A 25,051-nucleotide genomic window follows, 5' to 3' on the forward strand; every position below is an offset into this window, starting at 1 on the left:
CACACCTCAGTTCTTGAGGCTGGATGTCAAAAACGTGAAAAACCGCCGACCGGAGGGAGGGAGGGATGCCAGGGAGCCTCTGGGACTCACCCAGAAAATGGCATTTCATTACATTCAACGCTGGTTTTCTGAGGGGAGCCCTGTCGGCTCCCCAGAGCTAACTACCCACAGACGGAAAAAAGAGGGACATACCCGGGAGGCGGTCGTCGCTCACTCCTCAACTCGAAGCCGAGACAACTGGCTGCAAACGCCGACCCAATGCAGCACAGGCCTGACGGGGCCACGGGCATTCACAAGGTAACGAGCAGCCAGGGCCCTGTTCGACCGCCAAAATCCCCGCGCCCGAATATCAGACCAAGACATATTCCCAAAGACCGCAGCAAGAGCCGCGAACTTGCGAACGTCATGGGCACGGGGATAGACCGCAGGCTGGCTGGACTTAATAACCCTGCGGACGACCTGGGAGACTCGAACCCGCGAACAGGGAAGAAGGGAAACCGGATCAACCCACAGCGCCTCCCCGGACACACAAGCTGTGGCGCGCAAATAACGGCGAAGTGCCACAACCGGACACAAAACATGATGCACCCCCGGCCTGACCAACCCATGGACCCCTCCGGAACGCAGCAGTCTCATTCTTCGCCAGAAAAGAAGGAGACGGCTGCAAACGAACAAAACAATCACCACGACCAAATGAGCAGAAACCCCTGCGCCGGAGGAGAGCATGAAGCTCCCCTACCCGACCCCCAGAGGCCAAAGCCAACAAGAAAAGTGCCTTGGAAAAACAATCCTGGACTGAAGGGGCCACAACGAAATGAGGAGACGAAAGGAAAGCGAGCACTCTGTCCAAAGACCAGGACGGCTCAGGTGACGCATGAGCAGGCCGGAGGTGAAACAATGCACGAGACAGCTTGCGAAATGGCGCAGACATAACATCGATACCGAAAGCAAGCTGAAGCGGCTCCGCCAGCGCCGCACGATACGAAGCGACAGTGTTAGGCATAAGATGACGGTCCTGAAACAACCACGAGAGGAAGGACAAGACCACCCGAACAGACAAGGAACTAATACGACGAAGACGCAAAAAGAAACGGAAGGACCGCCAGGAAACTTCATACTGCCGCCGAGAAGAAGCTCTCAGGTGGGACACCAACAAGGAGGCCACCTGATCACCATAGAGATGATGATAGACTCGAGTCAAAAAAACCATACGCGAAGACTCGAGGAGAAGATCGAACTAGCCATGTGACGTACCGACCCGATCTGCTGAAAGAGGCGGAGCCGTGGGAAAACCCTCGGGTTCGAACACCGAGCAACCAGCGCCTGAAACCAAGGCTGGGCCGACCACCAAGGGGCCAGAAGGACAACTCTCCCCTGGTAAGTCTCTAAGCGAGTCAGGACCTGGAGCAACAGCCGAACCGGGGGGAAAGAGGTACAGGAACCCCCACCTCGACCAGTCTAGCCGAAAGGCATCGACCCCGACGGCCTCACGATCGGGGAAGGGCGCCGCATAAATGGGAAGACGCCGCGACCACGCCGACGCGAAGAGGTCCACCTTGGGGTGCCCGAACGTCTGGCAAAGCCAACGGAAAGATTCGTCGTCGACCGTCCACTCCGTGGAGAGGGGAACGAAGCGAGACAGGGCATCGGCCAAGATGTTGGACACGCCCCGTACGTGAACTGCCAGGAGAGCCAAACCCTGAGAACTCGGCAGACGAGTCACCCGAAGCGACCAACCCGAAAGAGACAAGGACCGCATCGAACCCCCGCGGTTCAGGCAATGAACCACCGGAGAGCAGTCCGTATGGAGCTGAATCGTCGATCCGCGGGCCACCTGAATCCTCCCCAGAGCAAACCACACTGCCGCGAACTCCCGCACCGTGCTGTGAGCTCGACGGAAGGACGGATCCCAACGCCCCTGGCCGGCCTGGTGAGCACTGGTCACAAAACCCCAGCCGAGAGACGATGCATCCGTGTACACATCGAGCGAGGGCTCGGGTAGGCGCCAAGGCACTGAACCCCGAAAAACCCGAAGAGGAAGCCGGTGACACAGCAACCGACGCAAGGCCCCCGGGGGTCAAACTCTGCGATCGCGAGAGAGGCGGAAGGGGGAACCCCGAAGAAACCAGAACAGCCGTCGAAGCCAAACCCGACCCAGCGGGTAGACCACCATTGCGAAGTACAGGCTCCCGCACAGCCCCTCGAGCAAACCGCCGGGTGACCCGAGGGCCCTCCAGAAACAGACGAAGGCGGGACCGCAGCTGCAGGAGAGAGACTGGAGGGAGAGACAAGGAGGCGGTTCGAGAGTCCCAAACGAGACCCAGCCAAGTCCGAACCTGAGAGGGAACCAGATGGGACTTCCTCCAGTTCACCAAGAACCCGAACTCGGCGAGCTGGGAAAGAACCAAATCCCTGGCAAGCAAGCAAGCTGACTGGCTGGGAGCCCAAACCAGCCAGTCGTCAAGGTAGGCCAACACCCGAACACCTAGGAGACGCAAACGAGCCACCACAACCCGTGTAAGGCGAGGTGCCAGGTTCAATCCGAACGGGAGACAACGAAAGCGGTAACTCAGATGCCCCCCCACAAAACCGAGCCAGTCCCTGAACCGTGGATGAATCGGGACATGCCAATAAGCGTCCCGGAGGTCCAGGGACACCATCCAAGCTCCCAGCTCCAAGAGGAGCCGAACCTGAGACAGCGTAGTCATCCGAAAGGAGGGGCAATGAGCCCAGGGGTTCAGACGGGACAAGTCCAGAATGAACCGCAGGTCCGCGCAGTCCCGTTTCGGAACCGGAAACAGACGGGAAACCCATCTGAGGGACTACGTCGTTTCGATGACGCCCAAGCGTACCCACTCCAAGACGACTCCACAGAGCACAGGGGAAGAAACCTGCCCTGCCAGCCCCGACCCCCCAAAGGGGGGAGGGGCCACCCAACGCCACCGCAGGCCGCAAGACACGACCCGAAAGGCCCACAAATCGTGGGACCAGGCGCGGGCGAACAGTGCAAGCCGCCCCCCCCCCATCGCCCCGTCAAGGGGGCAAACCGCGAAAGGGCCGGCGACCCTTACGAGACCCAGAACCCCGCACAGCGCAAACACCGCACCGACCAGACGAGGGAGGGTCCGCAGGAGGAGCTAACCCCGAACCTGACACCAGAGGCCTACCACGACGAGAGGAACCCCGAGCCCTGGCACAACCTTTCCGGGAAGACCCATCCCGGGACCCCCGGAAAACCAACAAGTCCAACATCGGACGACAAGCCGCCGACGCAGCCTGAATAAACTGCGCCACGGCCGATTCCTCAAACAGAAGAGGACAAAAAGGTGAAGAACGCCTAAGAGCCAGAGCCCAAGCAGATTCCACGGAGGAACCCAGCACCGCCTGCCGACACGCGAGACGGGAAGCATAAAACAGGGAAACCGCATCCCGCAAAATCGGCGTGAACAGCTTTAACAAGGCAGCTAACGAACGCGCAGCCGAGGACAAGGTGCCGGACCCCGGGACGGACCCAAGCGATCTCACATCCTCCACGAGCCAATTCGAAGACAGCTCCAGGAGGGAAAAGAACCGCAAGGCTGAAGCCAAAAGGCCCCGGGCGCGCAAGTCCTACGCAACGAGTGCCGCCGAAAGGAAGGGAAACTGCACACGGAGCTGAATAACGCCCACATCGCGGGGAAGGGCAGGGGCAAACAAGCACTCATTCAGGTACTCAAGATCACCCCCAGGAAAACCTGAAGCACCGTGGAAGCTTCCCGCCACTCCAGCGTGCGGGAACGACAGAAGGAATGCCAGGAATCCAGAACAAACAAGGGGCAGTCTGCTAGCCAGGACGACACCGGAACCTCGTAATGGAGCCAGAAAGGGAACGAAGTCCCAAACCTGAATGCGGACGGATCCATTTCCGAGGCATAATCCGGGTCACGCAGGAGGTAAGCTGCAAAGGCCGCTCGCACCACACCAGGTTGGATGCGATAAGCCGAAAACCTCCGGAAGGACGGAACCGACGTACCCGGGGGAACACGGAACCAAACCCGGGGAGGGGCCGACACCAAATCCAACTCGTACACAGAGGGGGGGAAAAGAAAACCCCACTCCTTGTAACAATAAGCCCCGCTCAGAGGGAAGAAAAACCCAGGCGGGGTCTAGCGGGGCCCAAGGCCCCCTAGTCAGCCCCTCCCCAGCCTCGAGGTCCTTCACCACAGGACCCGAGGCCGAGTCCTCTCCCCAAGCCCCGACCCCACAAGACAAGGACGGAGCAGCCGGAAAGGCTGGAGGAAGGGGGGCCCACTGGTCAGACCCAGAAGCTTCAGCCGGGAGACAAGACTCGAATGCCTCTGCCGCCCCCCCGGAAGAGGCACCCAAGTCCGGGTCTCGAAAAGCAAAGCGGGGCAGCCCCCGGGGCATCCGGGTGAGCAACCAACCGAGCGCGTTGCAACTGACAAAGCCTAGACTGCAACGCATGCGCCGCCTGTACCTGAATAGAATCATCAGAGGATTGGGTAAATTGAGTCATAGGCAAGCAGCAACACTCACAGGACTCAGGGTCGAAAGTATCACCGACCCAACAGGCAGCGTGGCAGAGGCAAAAACAATGAGGGTCACCCTGAGACAAGGGGACCGAACAACCCTCAAACTCGCACACAGCGAGTGGGGACTCCGGGGTCACATCCAAAGGACCCACGTGCCCCCTAGGGGATTCCCAGGGTCCTGAGTGTTTACTTTAAGAAGACTCGCGCTCAGGTAGTCCCAGGCAGGGTGCTGCAAACTGGCGCCCAAAGCTACCAAGCAAACTTCTATAGCTGTACCCCAGGGACGTGTACACTCACGGGGACCTAGCAGGGGGGCGCCACCGAGGAGAACAGTGGAAGGGCAAAAACAAACTGAATAAAATGACAGAACCCCCCACCAGGCAAAAATAAAAAGAAAAACAAAACCCCGCAAGAGGACAGCGAACCCCAAGGAACAGAGCCGGTCGCGATGTCGGGAAATACAAGCTGAGCAGCACCCTGCGCTGCTACCAGTGCAAACTGCCTCTTACCTGCCGGTAACAAGGGAGAACAGAACACCCAAGAGCCCAACAGGCGGCCGAAAAACCGAAAGGTAAAACGGACCAGCAGAGGCAGACCCCGAGGAGCCTGTGGAAGGTGGCCCCAAGCCCCAAGGGCAGTACTTACAGGGCACCTAGGGAAGGCAGCCCTAGGCGCATGTACCCCGAGTACTGAAGGTAACTCCTGGCTCTCGCACCCACAAAACCAACACCACACGCAAAGCATAGTGCAGTAGCAACACCGGAGCCAGAGCACACGACCATCGCCTATAGCATCAGCCTCAAGAACTGAGGTGTGAGTAGCCGGCGTGGGGGGTCTGGGGCTTCCCCTTCCCACTCCCGGGGAGGGGGGGAGCTGCGCAGAGGCGCGGCGGTGTGTGACGTCACACTAGTTTGCTTGTTTTCGGTTGGGGAGTTCTATCCACTAGTTCGGCTTTTGGTAGCAACTATTACACTTGTCAATGATACAGGTCTATAATTAACGGGGTCTTCCCTGCTGCCACTTTTGTAGATTGGGACGATGTTAACCTTTTTCCACACATCAGCTACAACTCCTGTAAACAGGGATGCCTGAAAAATCAGTTGCAGTAGAATGCTGAGGTCAGGTGCACATTCCCTCAGAACCCATGATGAAACTCCATCTGGACCAACTGCTTTGTTCTTACTTACCTCCTTTATCATTTTCTCCACTTCAGCTCTAGACACCTCTATGTGCTCTATGCTGTTCTCTGGAATTCTTATTGTGTCTGGTTCCCTGAAGATTTCATTATGTACAAACACACTTTGGAACTTTTTGTTTAATGTTTCACACATTTCCTTTTCATTTTCTATGAATCTATTTCCCATTTTCAACCTCTGAATATTATCCTTTACCTGCAATTTGTTGTTTATGAATTTATAGAATAGACCTGGTTCTGTTTTACATTTGTCCTCAATCCTTTTTTCAAAAAAATTTTCTGCTTCTCTTCTTACTGCCGTGTAGTTGTTTCTCGCATCTTTGTATCGCTGGTATGTTTGGGGGTTCGGTCTCTTCCTATATTGATTCCATTTTTGTGTCTTTTGGTCTCTGGCCCTCTCGCAATTTCTGTCAAACCAATCCTGTTTCCTAGTTCTGCATCTCTGCTTTGGAATAAAAAATTTTGTGCCTTTATCATATATTTCACAAAATATGACATCCATCTCATTTACTTCATGTCCTAACAGCAAGTCTTTCCGGTCAATTTCCTTAAAGAAATGTCTGAGTTCCCCACAATGACCTCTCCCGAAATCAGGCTTTTGAACTGCTTCAACCTCATTTTCTCCCAAATTATATCGCATAGCATACTTTATTCCCAATAAGACATGGTCACTTTTACCTAAGGGAGGGAGGTACTGAATGTCAAATATCTCTTCCTCTTTCCTGGTAAATATCAAATCCAGCATGGAGGTAACATCCCCTTCCCTCATCCTCGTAGCTTGTTTAACATGTTGAAAACATGAATGTTTCCAGGATGAGGTTTACGAATCTACAAGTCCAAAAATCCTCCGTTCTAGCTTTATATGCCTCCTAGTCTATGGATTTTAAGTTGATGTCGCCGACTATCAAGAATCGTGATCTATCTTTATCAGCTCTGACTATAATTTCTCTCATTGTTGTTATAAGACCCTCTCGTTTATTATCTAGCTCCTCCTTTGTCCATGTGTTGCTTGGTGGTGGACTATATGCATATATGATCGTTAGTTTATCATCCTGATTGCATATCTCTAGTGCTATTATGTCAACTTCTCGTGGATTGGCAATTATTATTTCGTTTACCTTTAGGTGTTCTTTCACCAGCACAGCAATGCCACCGCCTTTCCTAATTTTTCTGTCCCGTCTCCAGACCGAGTAGCCTCTTGGATATATGACCTCATTTAAAACATCATCTTCAAGTTTTGTCTCCGTGAGTACAACAACATCTGGTGTCTGCAGCTGCATCACTTAAATCCAGTATCTTTGATCTCACTCCATCTATGTTGGTATATGCAATTTTCAAGAACTTGTTCTCCCCCTCTCCTTATTCTGGTGATGTGACTCTGGTGGTGTCCTCTCCTGTCTCATACTGTCCTCTTGTGGCTGGGTTGTGGACAGAGAAGCATTGTCTGACACTGGCTGGTGTGAGACTGATGTTGTCCTCTCTAGGTGGAGATGTCTATGATTATGTCTGCTGTCTTGCTGGTAGAAGCAAGTGGTGAAGCCTCGATAGCAGTTTTCTTCAGTGCTTGCTGCACATCAGTCCACCGTCCCTCGTCATCTGAAAGCTGCCTCCATTGCCTCTTTCTCTTAGCCTTTCCCATGACTCTCCACGTAATGAGGACCAAATCACTGCCCCACCTAATGCCTGAAACACTCCTAGGGCCTGGAGAAATTTATTCCCCATCCAACGGAGGTCGTAGAATGATTCCCCCAGGTGGAATCAGGGATACCTAGCACCTAAATGAGCTGTTTGGTCTACCTTTCCTTGTCAGGCTCGGTACGCCTTCTAAGGTGCTCCCTTGTGGCAATGCTCGCAGGATATCGCCTCGCCCTTCAGGGTAGGACTCTAAGTGACCTTGTCAGTGATACGGTCCACAAAAAAAAAAAAAATCAAACATTGAATGTAATGAAATGCCATTTTCTGGGTGAGTCCTGGAGGCTCCCCAGAGCTATCTGGGCTGAATGGATATGTATAACTTTCTGGCATCAGTCAATGCATGGAGTTCTTGCCTACTGGGGACCTTGAGCCAGAACCTGGCCCCCCCTAGAAAGGCACGAGGAGCAATGGTATATAGAAACCCCCCTTATGATTGGGAGCATTCTATGTCTGCCATCGACTGGGATAGGCACCCAGAAAGGTAGGCGCCCCAAAACAAACCCCTATTCTGGTAAACTATTGCGACAGAAGACCGAACAGGTGGACAGAACTCCCCAAACGAAAATTAGCAAACAAGCATGACGTCATCATGTCGCCGCTCCACTGTCAGCACAACCCCCCTTCCTCCCCGGGAGGGGGAAGGCGGGAGTCCCAGACCCCACCGTCGGCGACCCAACCATTAGTTCTTAGGCTGGATGTCAAAAGGCAAAAACACCGCAGACCGGAGGGCGGGAGGATGCCGGGGAGCCTCCGGGACTCGCCCAGAAAATGGCGTTTCATTACATTCAATGCTGGTTTTCTGGGAAGAGCTCAGTCGGTTCCCCGGAGCTAACTATCTAACGATAAGGAAGAAACAGGGACTTACCCGGGTGGTGGTCCTTCCTCACTCCTCAACGGGAAGTCGAGATAAATGGCTGCAACTGCCAACCCAAAGCAGCGCAGGCCCGACCAGGCCCAGGAACATTCACCAGGTAGCGAGCGGCCAGGACCCTGTTTGATCTCCAAAAACCCCGGGCCCGAATGTCCATCCAAGACATGTTGCCAAAGACAGCCGCCAAAGCAGCAAATTTGCGAACGTCGTGGGCCCGGGGAAAAACCGCAGGCTGGCTACACTAAATAACCCTGCGGACAATCTGAGAGACCCGATCCCGGGAACAGGGAAGAAAGGAAACCGGATCAACCCAAAGCGCATCCCTGGCAACAGAAGCCGTGGGTGTGCAAATAACGTCGGAGAGCCGCAACCGGACACAACACATGATGCACCCACGGCCTGAACACCCAAGCATCAACAACCCACAGACCCTCTGGAATGTAGCCATCTCATTCTTCCCCCAAAAAAGAGGGAGATCACTGCAAGCGAACAAAACGACCACCAGGAACGAAAGAAGCAAAAACCTCGACGCCGGAGGAGAGCATGAAGCTCCCCAACCCGACCCCCCGAGGCCAAAGCCAACAGGAAAAAGAGCCTTAGAAAAACAATCCCGATGTGGAAGGGGCCACAACAAACCGAGGCAAAGAGAGAAAGAGAGAAAGAGAGCACGCAGTCCAAGGACCAAGACGGCTCAGGCAGCGCATGAGCAGGCTGGAGGTGAAAACAACGCCACAAGACAACTTGCAAAACGAAGCAGACGTAACATCAACTCCGAAAGCAAGCTGAAGCGGCTTCGCCAACACTGCACGATACGAAGCGACAGTATTCAGCATAAGATGACGGTTGTGAAACAACCGAGAGAGAAAGGACAGAACAACCTTATCAGAGACTGAAGAACACCGACACAGTGATAGGAAAAACCGGATGGACCGCCAGGAATTCTCATACTGCTGCTCAATGAAGCACGCAGGTGGGAGACCAACAACGAAGCCACCTGCGCACCATACAGGGAATGATAAAACCCGAGTCAAAAACACCAGACATGAAGACTCGAGGAGAAGACTGAACCAGCCTCATACAGGGCTGGACCGATCTGCTGAAAGAGGCGGAGCAGCGGGAAGACCCTCGGGTTCAGACACCGAGCAAGCAGCGCCTGAAACCAATGCTGGGCCAGCCACCAAAGAGCCAGAAGGACTACTTGACCTCGGTAAGTCTCCAAGCAAGTCAGGACCTGGAGCAACAGCGGAACCGGGGAAAAGAGGTACAGGCAACCCCACCTGGCCCAGTCCTGCCTGAAGACATCGACCCCGATCGCTTCGCAGTTGGGGAAGGGTGCCACATATACTGGGAGACTCCTCGACCACGCCGACGCAAAGAGATCGAAGTCCGTAGTCACGAACATCCGGCACAGCCAACTGAAGGAGTTGGTATCGACCGTCCATTCCATGGAAAGGGAAGGAACTGGGACAGGCCGTCCACCAGAACATTGGACAGCCCCCGGACGTGATCCGCCAGGAAAGCCAAACCTCGAGAACTCGAAAGACGAGTCAGCCGAAGCAACCAGCCCCAAAGAGCCAAGGACCGCATTGAATCCCCACAGTTCAGGCAATAAACACCGGGAAGCAGTCTGAATGGAGCCTGATCGTCGATCCGCGAGCAACTCAAATCCTCCAGAGCGACATCCACACCGCTGCAAACCCCTGTACCGTGCTGTGAGAAAGACGGAAGGACGGACCCCACCGCCCCTGACCGGTCTGGTGAGCACTGGTCACAAAACCCCAGCCAAGAGACGACGCGTCTGTGTACACATCGAGCGAGGGCTTGGGAAGACACACCAAGGCACCGAAGCCTAAAAAACCCTTAGAGGAAGCAGGTGACACAGCAACCGACGCAAAGCCCCAACAGGCCGAACCCAACGATCGCGAGAGAGGCGGAAGGGCCGGCCCCGAAGGAACCAGAACAGCCGACGAAGCCACACCCGACCCGGCGGGTAGACCATCATGACAAAGTTCAGGCTCCCGCACAAATCACAAGCAACCGCCTCGTAACCCGGGAACCCTTCAAAAACAGGCGAATGCGGGACCGCAGGTGCCAGAGAGCCGCCGGAGAAAGGAGACAAGGAAGCAGTGCGAGCGTCCCAAACCCAGACCCAGCCAAGACCAAAGCTGAGAGTAAACTAGATGGGACTTCCTCCAGTTCACCAAGAACCCAAACTAGGTGAGGTGGGAAAGAACCAAATCCCTGGGAAGCAGACACACGGACTGGCTGCGAGCCCAAACCAGCCAGTCGTCGAGATAGGCCAGCACCCGAACACCTAGCAGATGCAGATGTGACCTTACTCGGGTCACCACGACCCGAGTAAGGCGTGTGAAAAATGCGAGGTGCCAGATTCAACCCGAAGGGAAGAAAACGAAAGCAGTAACCCTGACGCCCCACAACGAAAGCAGTAACCCTGACACCCCACAATGAAAGCGGTAACCCTGACGCCCTACAACAAAACCGAGCCAGTCCCTGAACCCCGGATGAACCGGGACGTGCCAATACACATCCTTGAGGTTCAGGGACACCATCCAAGCACCCCCTCCAAAAGAAGATGGACCTGGGAGAGCGTAGTCATCCGAAAGGAGGGGCACAAAACCCAGGGGTTCAGATGGGACAAGTCCAGAATGAACCGGACATCTGCGGAGATCCGTTTCGGGACTGGAAACAGGCGGGAAAGCCACCTGAGGGACGACTTTGTTTCGACCACGCCCAAGCGAACCCACTCCGAGATGACTGGGCAGAGCGCAGGAGAAGAGCCCTGCCCCACAAGCCCCGAACCCCCCGAGGGAGGAAGAGCCACCCAATGCCATCACAGGCCGCACAGAACGACCCGAAAAGCCCACGAATTGTGGGACAAGGCATGAGCAATCTGGGCGAGCCCCATCGCCCCGTCAATGGGACGAACCGCGAAAGGGCAGACACAACCTTGTGAGAACCTAAGCAGCGAACAGGACGATCCCCACGCCAACTAGCAACAGCTGGAACCGAAGGCGCCGCCAGCCCCAAATCCGGCACCAAAGGCCTACCCCCGACGAAAAGACCCATTAGCCCTGGCATGACCCTTCCGGGAAGGCCCCCCATGAGCCCCTCAGAGCAACAACAACTCAGACATTGGCCAACAACTGACTGAGGCCGCTTGCAGATACTGCACCACAGCAAACTCTGCAAACAGCAACGGACAAAAGGGCGAAGACAAACGAAGAGCCAGGGCCTGGCAGACTCCAAGGAAGAAGCCAGCACCGCCTGACGACACGCAAGGCGAGAAGCACAGAACCGCAAAACCGCATCATGCAGGATGGGCGCAAAGAGCTTCAACAAGCAGGCAATGCCCGCAGCGCACCGAACCCGGCAGGAGCCCCAAACGCTCCCACATCCAACTCGAGCAATCCAAGGACAGCCAAGGAGGGAAAAGAAACACAGAGCCGAAGCAAGCAGGCCACGAATCCGCAAATCCTCCGCATCCAGAAGGATGGCACCTGAACGTGAAGCTGCATGACACCAACATCCCATGGAAGGGCAGGGGCGAACAAACAAGCATAAGATGCTCGAAGTCGCCACCCCCAGGAAAACCTGCAACGCCGTAGAAACCTCTCGCCACTCAAGCGCGCGGGACCCACAGAACGTGTGCCATGCCTCCAATGAAAAGAGAGGACAGTCTGCCAACCAGGACGACTCCGGGACTTCATAATGAACCAGCACAAACCAGGGGATCCGTACACGAAGGAACGCGGATCGATAATGAAGGCGTAATCCGGGTCACGTTGGAGGTAAGCCGCTAAGGCCTCCCGCACCTCCGAAGACGAAACATGGGAAGCTAGAAACTTCTGGAAAGACAGAACCGAAGAACCCACGGGATCACGGAATCGAACCCTGGGACACTAAATCCAATTTGTACGCGGAGGGAGCGAAAGAGAACTCCTCTGCCTTGTAACACTAAGGCGCGCTCAGAGGGTAGAAAAACCCAGGCGGGGTCCAATGGAGCCCAAGGCCCCTAAGCCAACCCCTCCCCAACCCCAGGAACCTTGCCCAGAGGGCCTGGGGCCGAGCTGTCCTCCTGAGCCCCCACCCCCAAAGAAAAGGTGAGAGCAGCCGAAAAAGCAGGAACAAAGGTGGTCCACTGGCCAGACCCAGAAGCTCCGGCAGAAGGACCAGGCTCGAATGCCTCTGCCACCGCCCCAGTAGGGGACACCCTCGAGATCGCCCGAGTCTTACAGCCAACTAAACCCAGCCCCGGTTTCGAAACCCTCAGACGTTTAGGAACCGGTAGCAAGGAGGGGGAGGGGGGACCGAAAGAGCAACAGAAGAGGAAGGACTGGAAGGGCAGACAGAACCATACCCGAAGCGACTCCCACCCACAAGTCCGGGTCCCTATAACCAAAACGGGGCAATCTCGGGGCATGCGGGAAAGCAACCAACCTAGCGCGTTGCAGCAACCTAAAGCGAGCATGCAACACCTCAGCTGCCCTCACCCGCATATCAGGCACAGTAGCCTGGGTGAAATGGAGTATGTACAGATAACACATGTCGCACGTCTCCGAGTCAAACAGTCACCGACCCAAGAGGCAGCATGGCGGAGGCAAAACCGGTGAGTGTCCCCCTGAGACAAGGGGACAGAGCAACCTTCAAACTAACAGGATGCGAGGGGGGACTCAGGGGTCACATCCATCGGACCACGTAGCCCCCGTGGGGTTTTCCAGGGCCCTTAGCCTTGGTAACCCGCCAAGGGAAGCCCAGGCAGGGTAATGCGAACCGGCACCCAAAACTACCAAACTGCTATAGCTAAACCCCCGGGACGTGTACACTCACAGGGGCCAAGCGGGGTGGACCACCAACACAAAATGGAGAAATAAAGATATAGATATACCCCAGGAACAGCGATGGGGGACCAACAGGCAGACCCCCCACCAGGCAGAAAACAAAAACAAAAGAAAAACCCTGCAAGAGGACAACGTACCCGGACAGAACAGAGCTGTCCCCGCTGTTAATGGTGACAACTAGCTGTGCAGTACCCCGCGCCCCTGCCAGTGACAAAAACTACCCCCTATCCAGAGACAAACAAGAGCAAGAAAAAACCCCAGCTAACCCCAAGGGCAGCCAATTACCGAGCAGTACACGGCACAGCAGAGGTAGACCCCAAGGTGACCCAGGGAAGTTGGCCCTAAGCCCCAAGGGCAGTACTTACAGGGTACCTAGGGAAGGTGACCCTAAGGCGCATGCAGCCCGAAGCACTGTGGAATATCACTCCTGGCCCCACACCACCGGAAGGGACAGCTCACACCACAAGGCACAGAACTGCAATGGAAAACTGGAGCCAGAGGCACGACTGCACCAGATCCCATCAGCCTAAGAACTCGCTGACGGTGGGGTCTGGGGCCTCCCCCCTTCCCCCTCCCGGGGAGGGGGGGAGAGGGCTAGAGCAGACAGTGACGAGGCGACATGATGACATCATGCTTGTTTGCTAATTTTCGTTTGGGGAGTTCTGTCCACCAGTTCGGTCTTCGGTCGCAATAGTTTATCAGAATAGGGGTTTGTTTTGGGGCGCCTACCTTTCCTGGGCCTATCCCGGTCGATGGCAGACATAAAATGCTCCCAATCATAAGGGGGGTCTCTATAAGCCATTGCTCCTCGCGACTCTCTAGCGGGGGGCCAGGTTCTGGCTCGTGGTCCCCCGTAGGCAAGAACTCCATGCATTGACTGATGTCAGAAAGTTATACAAATCCATTCAGCCCGAATAGCTCCGGGGAGCCGACGGGGCTCCCCCCAGAAAAAGTGCAGTACGAGAGTTTGGGTCACCTGCATACTGTGTTGCGCAGAATACCAGTCAGCTGGACAGCAGGTAATCAACAACGTTGTTTCTCACTCAATTGTAGACTAAATCGGAATTGTTTCCTTCAAAACAAGATAATATCTGGGTCTTGGAGTACTGATGTATTCTTCCTCATAGAACCACAATGAATTGAGCTGATGGGTGCTCAGAATTGTGAGTTTTTCCGGGAACAAATCCGTGTGCAGCCAACTAGCAATGGCGCCGACAGTGAGTTCGCGAGGTTAATGACAAAAGACACCAACCTCAACGGAAATGCAATCCCAAATGTCCCAGGGAAGATAACCCTGAACATGCAAGGACAGTACCTACCGGGCGCCTAGGAAAAATCACCCTTGATGTATGCAGCCCGAGTACTTCTTAGAACACCTGGCCACCGCACAATAATCCCAAAATCCAGCACAAATGCAGAGTAAAAATTCAGCACAACCGCAAAGAGTAAAATCCAGCAGGAAATTGAAGCCATAGGTAACGTCTGCTCTATAGGACATCAGTTGACGACTGCCAGTGTTAGCGCTTGGGGTAGGCAGGTCCCCATCTCCCCTCCTGGGAGAAGGGGGTCACTAACGAGCAGGTACACTGGTGAAGTGGACATTAGCTTGTTTGCTGTTTTATCTTGGGGGAGTTATTATCCTCTGTTCGGTCTTGGGTTGCAATACAGTATTTTACCAGTTGGGGCTTGCTTGTATTGGTTCGCCGATATTTCTGGTGATACCCCCGGTTGATGGCCGAGATGATGATACTCTCAAACAGTGGAGTGTTTCATATAGCCATTGCTCCCTGCACTTCTATGAGGGAACCAGGTTCTGGTTCGTGGTTCCCGAAAGGCATACAGACTCTAGTAAGTGATGCTCAAGACTAATATGAAGGATATCAGTCCGTTAGTTTCAGGGAGCCCTGTCGGCTCCCCCAGGAAACTAGATATAAAACCATTCACATACACTGAAATAATTATGTAGAAATGTATTTGAGGCAGACATTGCCACACTCGGCTGTGACCTTGGTTTCTTGTACTGTGTAAATAAACTCTCAACACACGATCTTTGTGGTTCATTATGGCGCACAAAAATGTAGATAGTTATATACAATGTGTGTATATATTGTAATAAAAGCATAAAACACTGATCGATTTTAGTATATTATATACTGTACATCTCAAATGTATGAGCCCCATAATTTTGAGCAAAGTGATGTTCCACACACACTGAATAATATTACAGAAAAAAAACAGAAAAGAAAAGAGACATTGAAATAATTGTGAAAAATGATATTCACGGCAACTGCTGCCCCACGGGGTGGCAGGATCGAGTGTTCCTGAGGGCCTCATCACTCAGCGCCCATAATTTACTGAACTTCTCAGCTCCATCTTGAGATGAGGTTATCTTGAGATGATTTTGGGGCTTTTTAGTGTCCCCGCGGCCCAGTCCTCGACCAGGCCTCCACCCCCAGGAAGCAGCCCATGACTAACTCCCAGGTACCTATTTACTGCTAGGTAACAGGGGCATTCAGGGTGAAAGAAACTTTGCCCATTTGTTTCTGCCTCGTGCGGGAATCGAACCCGCGCCACAGAATTACGAATCCTGCGCGCTATCCACCAGGCTACGAGGCTAGGCTCCAGGCTCCAGGCTCCATCATGGCTAAAGTATGTCACATGCAAAATTCTATTTTAGTTTCCCATGATCAGAGACTACATTTTAACAATAAAAGAGAAAATTTTTTTGGGAAAATAAATTATTTTTTGCGGACCACAGGGGTGTCATATTTTAATGCAGTGCATTAGTTAAACACTTTACTAATAGGGACAATGATTAGTAGAACATAGAGTACATGCTCAGCAATACTCACAATTTGTAGGTGTCATGAAACTCTGAATTATAAACTCTTTAATCTCCTTTTCACTCATTTTTGTACTATCCTTACCTTCAGTTTCTCTGGAATTGATACAAAATCATTGATTAATACTAAATATAAATATAAGATCTTAATAGTTACGAGAATCTTACACTATGTTATGGAGTGCATAATACATTTTTTTTAGACAATAAATCCAACTTTAAAGCTGACTTATTTTACAACACCACACAGTGGTTTATCTGAAATATTCTAATATACAGTATCTACTCAATTTAATGACCTCTATTTTACTGTAATCCGGTGTTTGCTCAACTGGATGCCACTATTGGGTTTGTTTTGACAACTTTGCCTTTGCTAACGATTATGCTTTCCCATCACAAATTTCACTGCCTCATTGTAAGGAAAGAGCCTTTTTTGGAAGAATGTGTTAGTGCTAATAACAGTGAATAGTTGAAACTGTATTGGTTTGTAAGGTAAAGACATTTGAAGTCCGGCAGCACAGTGGCTAGTTCTGCACATGCACAGTGCACTGTGTCAGTGTGAGAATGTTCCTCCTCTAATATTATGTGTAAAAACCATCATAGAATGTAATGAAATGCCAGTTTCAGAGTGAGCTCCGGAGACAACCCTGAATCTATCATCATTAACCCTCAAACCGCTAGGGGCCCAAATGGAATTCACACCCACAGGCGCAACAAAAAAAAAATCCAAAAAATTCTTTCGTCTTATAGAAATGTTCATTTTTGTTCCCTGATCACGGAAAAAATAACAAATCGTAGGTGGCATATTTTAGTTGCAATAGGGTAGGGAAGTGTGGCAAAAAAACCAGCGTTGAATGTAATGAAACGCCATTTTCTGGGTGAGTCCCGGAGGCTCCCCGGAGCTATCCCAGGCTGATATGCTAATGTTAGACTTTGGCATCAGTCATGTGCATGGAGTTCTTAGGCCTACCAGGGACCACGGCCAAAACCAGGCCCCCTCAGAGAGGCAAGGGGAGCAATGGCCTATAGAAGCCCCCGTGTGGTTGGAAGCATTTCTATGTCTGCCATCGACCAGAACTGGCACCCAGAAAGGTAAGCGCCTCATAACAAACCCCTATTCTGGTTAAAATTGCTACCAAAAGCCGAACTAGTGGATAGAACTCCCCAAAAGAAAACAAGCAAACTAGTGTGACGTCACAGGCCGCCGCGCCGCTGTCTGCGCAGCTTCCCCCTCCCTGGGAGGGGGAAGGGGGAGCCCCAGACCTCTCACGCCGGCTATCCACACCTCAGTTCTTGAGGCTGGATGTCAAAAACGCAAAAAAAAACGCCGACCGGGAGGGAGAGAGGGATACCGGGAAGCCTCCGGGACTCACCCAGAAAATGGCGTTCCATTACATTCAACGCTGGATTTCTGGGGGGTAGCCCCGTCGGCTCCCCGGAGCTAACTACCCATAGACGGAAAAAGAGGGACTTACCCGGGAGGCGGTCGTCGCTCACTCCTCAACTCGAAGCCGAGACAACTGGCTGCAACCGCCGACCCAAAGCAACACAGGCCCGACGGGGCCCAGGGACATTCACAAGGTAACGAGCAGCCAGGAGCCTGTTCGACCGCCAAAATCCCTGCGCCAGAACATCAGACCAAGACATATTCCCAAAGACGGCAGCAAGAGCCGCGAACTTACGAACGTCATGGGCACGGGGATAGACTGCAGGCTGGCTGGACTTAATAACCCTGTGGACAACCTGGGAGACCCGAACCCGCGAACAGGGAAGAAGGGAAACCGGATCAACCCACAGCGCGTCCCCGGACACAGAAGCCGTGGCACGCAAATAACGGCAAAGCAGAGCAACCGGATACAAAACATGATGCACCCCCGGCTTGACCAACCAAGCATCAACCACCCATGGACCCCTCTGGAACGCAGCAGTCTCATTCTTCACCAGAAAAGAAGGAGACGGTTGCAAGCGAACAAAACAATCACCACGACCAAAAGAGCAGAAACCCCTGCGCCGGAGGAGAGCATGAAGCTCCCCTACCCGACCCCCAGAGGCCAAAGCCAACAAGAAAAGTGCCTTGGAAAAACAATCCTGGACCGAAGGGGCCACAACAAAACGAGGAGACGAAAGGAAAGTGAGCACTCTGTCCAAAGACCAGGACGGCTCAGGCGGCGCATGAGCAGGCTGGAGGTGAAACGATGCACGAGGCAGCTTGCGAAACGGCGCAGACGTAACATCGATACTGAAGGCAAGCTGAAGCGGCTCCGTCAGCGCCGCACGATACGAGACGACAGTGTTAGGCATAAGATGATGGTCCTGAAACAACCACGAGAGGAAGGACAAGACCACCCGAACAGACAAGGAACTAACACGACGAAGACGCAAAAAGAAACAGCAGGACCGCCAGGAAACTTCATACTGCAACCGAGAAGAAGCCCTCAGGTGGGACACCAACAAGGAGGCCACCTGATCACCATAGAGATGATGATAGACTCGAGTCAAAATAACCATACGCGAAGACTTGAGGAGAAGATCGAACCAGCCACGTGACGTACCGGCCCGATCTGCTGAAAGAGGCGGAGCCGCGGGAAAACCTTCGGGTTCGGACAACGAGCAACCAGCGCCTGAAACCAAGGCTGGGCCGGCCACCAAGGGGCCAGAAGGACAACTATCCCCTGTAAGTCTCTAAGCGAGTCAGGACCTGGAGCAACAGCCGAACTGGGGAAAAGAGGTACAGGAACCCCCACCTCGACCAGTCTAGCCGAAAGGCGTCGACCCCAATGGCTTCGCGATCGGGGAAGGGCGTCGCATAAACGGGAAGGCACTGCGATCACGCCGACGCGAAGAGGTCCACCTCGGGGCGCCCGAACGTCTGGCAAAGCCAATGGAAGGACTCGTCATCGACCGTCCACTCCGTGGAGAGGGAAACGAAGCGAGACAGGGCGTCAGCCAAGACATTGGACACGTTCTGTACGTGAACCGCCAGGAGAGCCAAACCCTGAGAACTCAGCAGACGAGTCACCCGAAGCGACCAACCCCAGAGAGACAAGGACCGCATCGAACCCCCATGGTTCAGGCAATGAACCACCGGAGAGCAGTCCGAATAGAGCCGAATCGTTGATCCGCGGGCCAGCCGAATCCTCCCCAGAGCAAACCACACAGCCGCGAACTCCCGCACCGTGCTGTGAGCTCGACGGAAGGACGGATCCCAACGCCCCTGGCTGGCCTGGTGAGCACTGGTCACAAAACCCCAGCCGAGAGACGACGCATCCGTGTACACATCGAGCGAGGGCTCGGGTAGGCGCCAAGGCACTGAACCCCGAAAAACCTGAAGAGGAAGCCGGTGACGCAGCAATCGACACAAGGCCCCCGGGGGTCAAACTCTGCGATCGCGAGAGAGGCGGAAGGGGGGACCTTGAAGGAACCAGAACAGCCGACGAAGCCAAACCGACCCGGCGGGTAGACCTCCATCGCGAAGTTCAGGCTCCTGCAAGCACCTCGAGCAACCGCCGGGTGACCCGAGGGCCCACCAGAAACAGACGAAGGCGGGACCGCAGCCGCAGGAGAGACTCCGGAGGGAGAGACAAGGAGGCGGTTCGAGAGTCCCAAACGAGACCCAGCCAAGTCCGAACCTGAGAGGGAAACAAATGGGACTTTCTCCCATTCACCAAGAACCCGAACTCGGCGAGCTGGGAAAGAACCAAATCCCTGGCTAGCAAGCAAGCTGAACGGCTGGGAGCCCAAACCAGCCAGTCGTCGAGGTAGGCCAACACCCGCAAACTAGGAGACGCAAACAAGCCACCACAACCCGTGTAAGGCGCGTGAACACACGAGGTGCCAGGTTCAACCCGAACGGGAGACAACGAAAGCGGTAACGCAGACGCCCCACAACAAAACCGAGCCAGTCCCTGAACCGTGGATGAATCGGGACATGCCAAAAAGCGTCCCGGAGGTCCAGGGACACCATCCAAGCGCCCGGCTCCAAGAGGAGCCGAACCTGAGACAGCATAGTCATCCGAAAGGAGGGACAATGAACCCAGGGGTTCAGACGGGACAAGTCCAGAATGAACCGCAGGTTCATGCAGTCCCGTTTCGGAACCAGAAACAGACGGGAAACCCATCTGAGGGACGACATCGTTTTGACGATGCCCAAGGTACCCACTCCAAGACGACTCGACAGAGCGCAGGGGAAGAAACCTGCCATGCCAGCCCCGACCCCCCCCAAGGGGGGAGGGGCCACCCAATGCCCCCGCAGGCCGCGAGACACGACCCGAAAGGCCCCCAGATCGTGGGACCAGGTGCGGGCGAACAGTGCAAGCCGCCCCCCCATCACCCCGTCAATGGGGCAAACCGCGAAAGGGCCGGCGATCCTTACGAGACCCAGAATCCCGCACAGAGCGAACACCACGCTAACCAGACGAGGGAGGGTCCGCAGGAGGAGCCGAACCCAAACCTGACACCAGAGGCCTACCACGACGAGAGGAACCCCGAGCCCTGGCACGACCCTTCCTGGAAGACCCACCCCGAGACCCCTGGAAAACTAACAAGTTCGACATCGGACAACAAGCCACCGACACAGCCTGAATAAACTGCGCCACGGCCGACTCCTCAAACAGAAGAGGACAAAAAGGTGAAGAGCGCCTAAGAGCCAGAGCCCAAGCAGATTCCACAGAGGAACCCAGCACCGCCTGCCAACATGCGAGACGGGAAGCATAAAACAGGGAAACCGCATCCCGCAAAATAGGCGAGAACAGCTTCAACAAGGCAGCCGACGAACGCGCAGCCGAGGACAAGGTGCCGGACCCCGGGACGGACCCAAGCGTCCTCACATCCTCCACGAGCCAATCCGAGGACAGCTCCAGGAGGGAAAAGAACCACAAGGCCGAAGCCAAAAGGCCCCGGGCGAGCAGGTCCTCCGCAACAAGCGCCGCCGAAAGGGTGGGAACCTGAATAATGCCCACATCGCGGGGAAGGGCAGGGCAAACAAGCACTCATTCAGGTACTCAAGCTCGCCCCCCAGGAAAACCTGAAGCACCGTGGAAGCTTCCCGCCACTCCAGCGTGCGGGAACGACAGAAGGAATGCCAGGAATCCAGAACAAACAAGGGGCAGTCTGCTAGCCAGGACGACTCCGGAACCTCGTAACGGAGCCAGAAAGGGAACGAAGTCCCAAACCTGAACTCGGACGGATTCATTTCCGAGGCATAATCCGGGTCACACAGGAGGTAAGCTGCAAAGGCCGCTCGCACCACACCAGGTTGGATGCGATAAGCCGAAAACCTGCGAAAGGACGGAACCGACGTACTCGGCGGAACACAGAACGAACCCGGGGAGGGGCCGACACCAAATCCAACTCGTACGCAGAGGGGGGAAAAAGAAAACCCCACTCTTTGTAACAATAAGCCCCGCTCAGAGGGAAGAAAAACCCCGGCGGGGTCCAGCGGGGCCCAAGGCCCCCAAGTCAGCCCCTCCCCAGCCTCGAGGTCCTTCACCACAGGACCAGAGGCCGAGTCCTCTCCCCAAGCCCCGACCCCACAAGACAAGGACGGAGCAGCCGGAAACGCTGGAGGAAGGGAGGCCCACTGGTCAGACCCAGAAGCTTCGGCCGGGACACAAGACTCGAATGCCTCTGCCGCCCCCCCGGAAGGGGCAACCACCTGAAGCTGCCCGAGTCTCAAGATCAAGTAACCCCTGCTCCGACCCCGAAACCCTCAGACGCTTTGGGGCCGGAAGCAGGGGGGGGGGGGACCAGAACGAACAGAAGGGGTACGACGAGGAGGTGCAGACTGAACCAGGATCGAAGCGACCCCCACCCCCAAGTCCGGGTCTCGAAAAGCAAAGCGGGGCAGCCCCGGGGCATCCGGGTGAGCAACCAATCGAGCGCGTTGCAACAGACGAAACCTAGACTGCAACTCACGCGCCGCCTGTACCCGAACAGAATCATCAGAGGATTAGGTAAATTAAGTAACAAGCAAGCAGCAACACTCACAGGACTCAGGGTCGAAAGTATCACAGACCCAACAGGCAGCGTGGCAGAGGCAAAAACAATGAGGGTCACCCTGAGACAAGGGGACCGAGCAACCCTCAAACTCGCACACAGCGAGTGGGGACTCCGGGGTCACATACATCGGACCCACGCGCCCGATAGGGGATTCCCAGGGTCCTGAGCGTTTACTTTAAGAGGACTCGCGCTCATGTAGTCCCAAGCAGGGTGCTGCAAACCGGCGCCCAAAACTACCAAGCGAACTTCTATAGCTGTACCCCAGGGACGTGTACACTCACGGGAACCTAGCTGGGGGCGCCACCGAGGAGAACAGTGGAAGGGCAAAAACAAACTGAATAAAATGACAGAACCCCCCACCAGGCAAAAACAAAAAGAAAAACAACACCTCGCAAGAGGACAGCGAACCCCAAGGAACAGAGCCGGTCGCGATGTCGGGAAATACAAGCTGAGCAGCACCCTGCGCCCCTACCAGTGCAAACTGCCTCTTACCTGCCGGTAACAAGGGAGAACAGAACACCCAAGAGCCCAACAGGCGGCCGAAAAACCGAAAGGTAAAACGAACCAGCAGAGGCAGACCCTGAGGAGCCTGTGGAAGGTGGCCCCAAGCCCCAAGGGCAGTACTTACAGGGCACCTAGGGAAGGCAGCCTTAGGCGCATGCAGCCCGAGTACTGAAGATAACTCCTGGCTCTTGCACCCACAAAACCAACACCACATGCAAAGCACAGTGCAGTAGCGACACCGGAGCCAGAGCACACGATCATCGCCTATAGCATCAGCCTCAAGAACTGAGGTGTGGGTAGCCGGTGGGGGTCTGGGGCTCCCCTTTCCCCCTCCCGGGGAGGGGGGAGCTGCGCAGACAGCAGTGCAGCGGCGTGTGACGTCACAGTAGTTTGTTTGTTTTCTTTGGGAGTTCTATCCACTAGTTCGGCTTTTGGTAACAATTTTAACCAGAATAGGGGTTTGTTTTGAGGCGCTTACCTTTCTGGGTGCCTGTTCCGGTCGATGGCAGACATAGAATGATTCCAACCACACGGGGGCTTCTATAGGCCATTGCTCCCCTTGCCTCTCTGAGGGGGCCGGTTCTGGCCGTGGTCCCCGGTAGGCCTAAGAACTCCATACACATGACTGATGCGAAAGTCTGACATTAGCATATCAGCCTGGGATAGCTCCGGGGAGCCGACGGGGTTCCCCCCCAGAAAAGGGGCATTGGCAGAGCCTTCACCAGACAAGGTTTACTCCGCCCGAGCTGTCAGACGGCAGTTGCCACAAATATATTATTACCCTAATTATTTCAATGTCTCTGATTGATTTTTTCTTAGTTTTTTTGCAGTAATATTATTCCATACAGTGAATTGTGGTATATTTATATAATAAAATGTGTGAACCATCGCTGTACTCAAAATTATGGTGTGCATATTAGTGATTCAATTATTATGTTCATAAAACAAAAAACAAATAGTTTTGCTGTTGTTACACTATATACACACAGGTTATATATAAGTATCTGCATGTTTTGTTCACCATAACGAACTACTAAGTTGGTCTTGTGAGTCAAAGAGCAACGAGGAGTGACCGCCACACACCAGCCAGCCACTCACTGCCACTCCCTCCCTCAACACCACCTCACTCGCCCTCATTCTCCTCCCACAATACTGTTTTTGCATTTATTCACTATACACAGACGTTATATATACGTATTTACATGTAATGTTCACCATAACTGTACATCTAAGCTTGTATGGTGAGTAAAGGCCATAAGATGTAGCTACTCACACAGTCAGCTGATCAGCGGCCGCCCTCAAGGCCAGACGCACTAATATTTCTCCTACAACAATATTGTTTGTGGTGTTATTACGCTATATACACACATTATATATAAGTATCTACCTGTTTTATTCACCATACCTGTACAAATAAGCTGGTATGGTGCCCAAAGACCATAGTGGCCACCAGTAAACATGACAAGTCGTGCAGACGACGCACCTCCCTCACCAAAATAGCGGCTCCCAACCTACTCCTCTCGCTGTTATTACACTCTATACACACGTTATATATAAGTATCTACATTTGTGTTCACCATATCGAACCACTAAGCTGGTATGGTGAGTGCAGTCAATAAATGGTGGCCACACACAGTCAGAAGACGACGCCACAACCCTCCCTCCCACAAGCTTACTCCTCCCTCTATGGAGCACAGTGCTAAATATCATCACAATCCTACTATTATCAGAATCCTGGTCAGTTTTATCACAGTCAGGGGGCTTCAGTAATACTCTCACTGCTAAATAATAATAGTATCATATTTGTAGGCGATGCTGTGGTCACAAGCTGAACAGCGGTGCTGTGAGCTCGTGCTGCGTGCACCAGGCTTGGTGGCTTGCTCAATACTGACGCTCTAACAGCCAAGAATGTTGGCCTGGATTTTTTTTCTAGGTGGCATCTGGCAACTATCGATCATGGCTGTACTATAGCTGCCCCTATCCCAGGCAGGGCGTTTAAATTATAGAGCTAGACATGAAATCATATATATATATGATGTGTGCGGTTTAAGGGTTAAATGACATACACTCCCCGACCTTGCTATCAGATCTCAATCATTCGTTTATTGCATCTATTGGTTTGTGATACGGCCCCAGGCGGCATCTGTACTCTGGAAAAGCCTATTTAAAGCCTTTGTTTTAGTTTACTCATGCCAGAAAAAACCCTCCCTATCTCTCTCACCGTTTTATATCTCTGCATATTTTTTGCATCCTGCTACTAGTGCGTCTAGAAATACAAGACATATATGTTGTTTAGGGCTTCAACAGGCAGTGAAGTCAAGAGAAAACATATTGTGATGACCTATTATCAGAGCATTCAGCTTATACAGGAAGATGAATCTGGAATGTTCCTGTGTGTGGTGGATAAAGGTGCAGAGACATGTGTCCAAATTTGAGATTGTGATACTCTCTCTCCTGAGCAAATTTATAATGCCAAGGAAACAAGTTTGTACTGGCGTATTTTAACCTAACCAAACCCAACTAAACTTAACCAAAGCTAATCAAAGCAACCCTGAT

The 25,051-nt window shown here is 53.6% G+C and overlaps 1 protein-coding gene across 1 annotated transcript in view; it reads left to right on the forward strand.

Moving 5' to 3' along the window:
- The first annotated feature begins 12,856 nt into the window (after positions 1 to 12,856).
- The window catches only part of LOC138360323 (tigger transposable element-derived protein 7-like), a 31,281-nt gene continuing 19,086 nt past the window's right edge, over positions 12,857 to 25,051 (forward strand). The window contains exon 1 of the mRNA XM_069320241.1: positions 12,857 to 12,920. Within this exon, the coding sequence (XP_069176342.1) occupies positions 12,857 to 12,920 (64 nt within the window). The remainder of the gene's footprint in view (positions 12,921 to 25,051) is intronic.

Source organism: Procambarus clarkii, unplaced genomic scaffold, assembly GCF_040958095.1.
Source record: "Procambarus clarkii isolate CNS0578487 unplaced genomic scaffold, FALCON_Pclarkii_2.0 HiC_scaffold_107, whole genome shotgun sequence".
In the NCBI taxonomy this organism is placed as follows: Eukaryota; Metazoa; Arthropoda; class Malacostraca; order Decapoda; family Cambaridae; genus Procambarus; species Procambarus clarkii.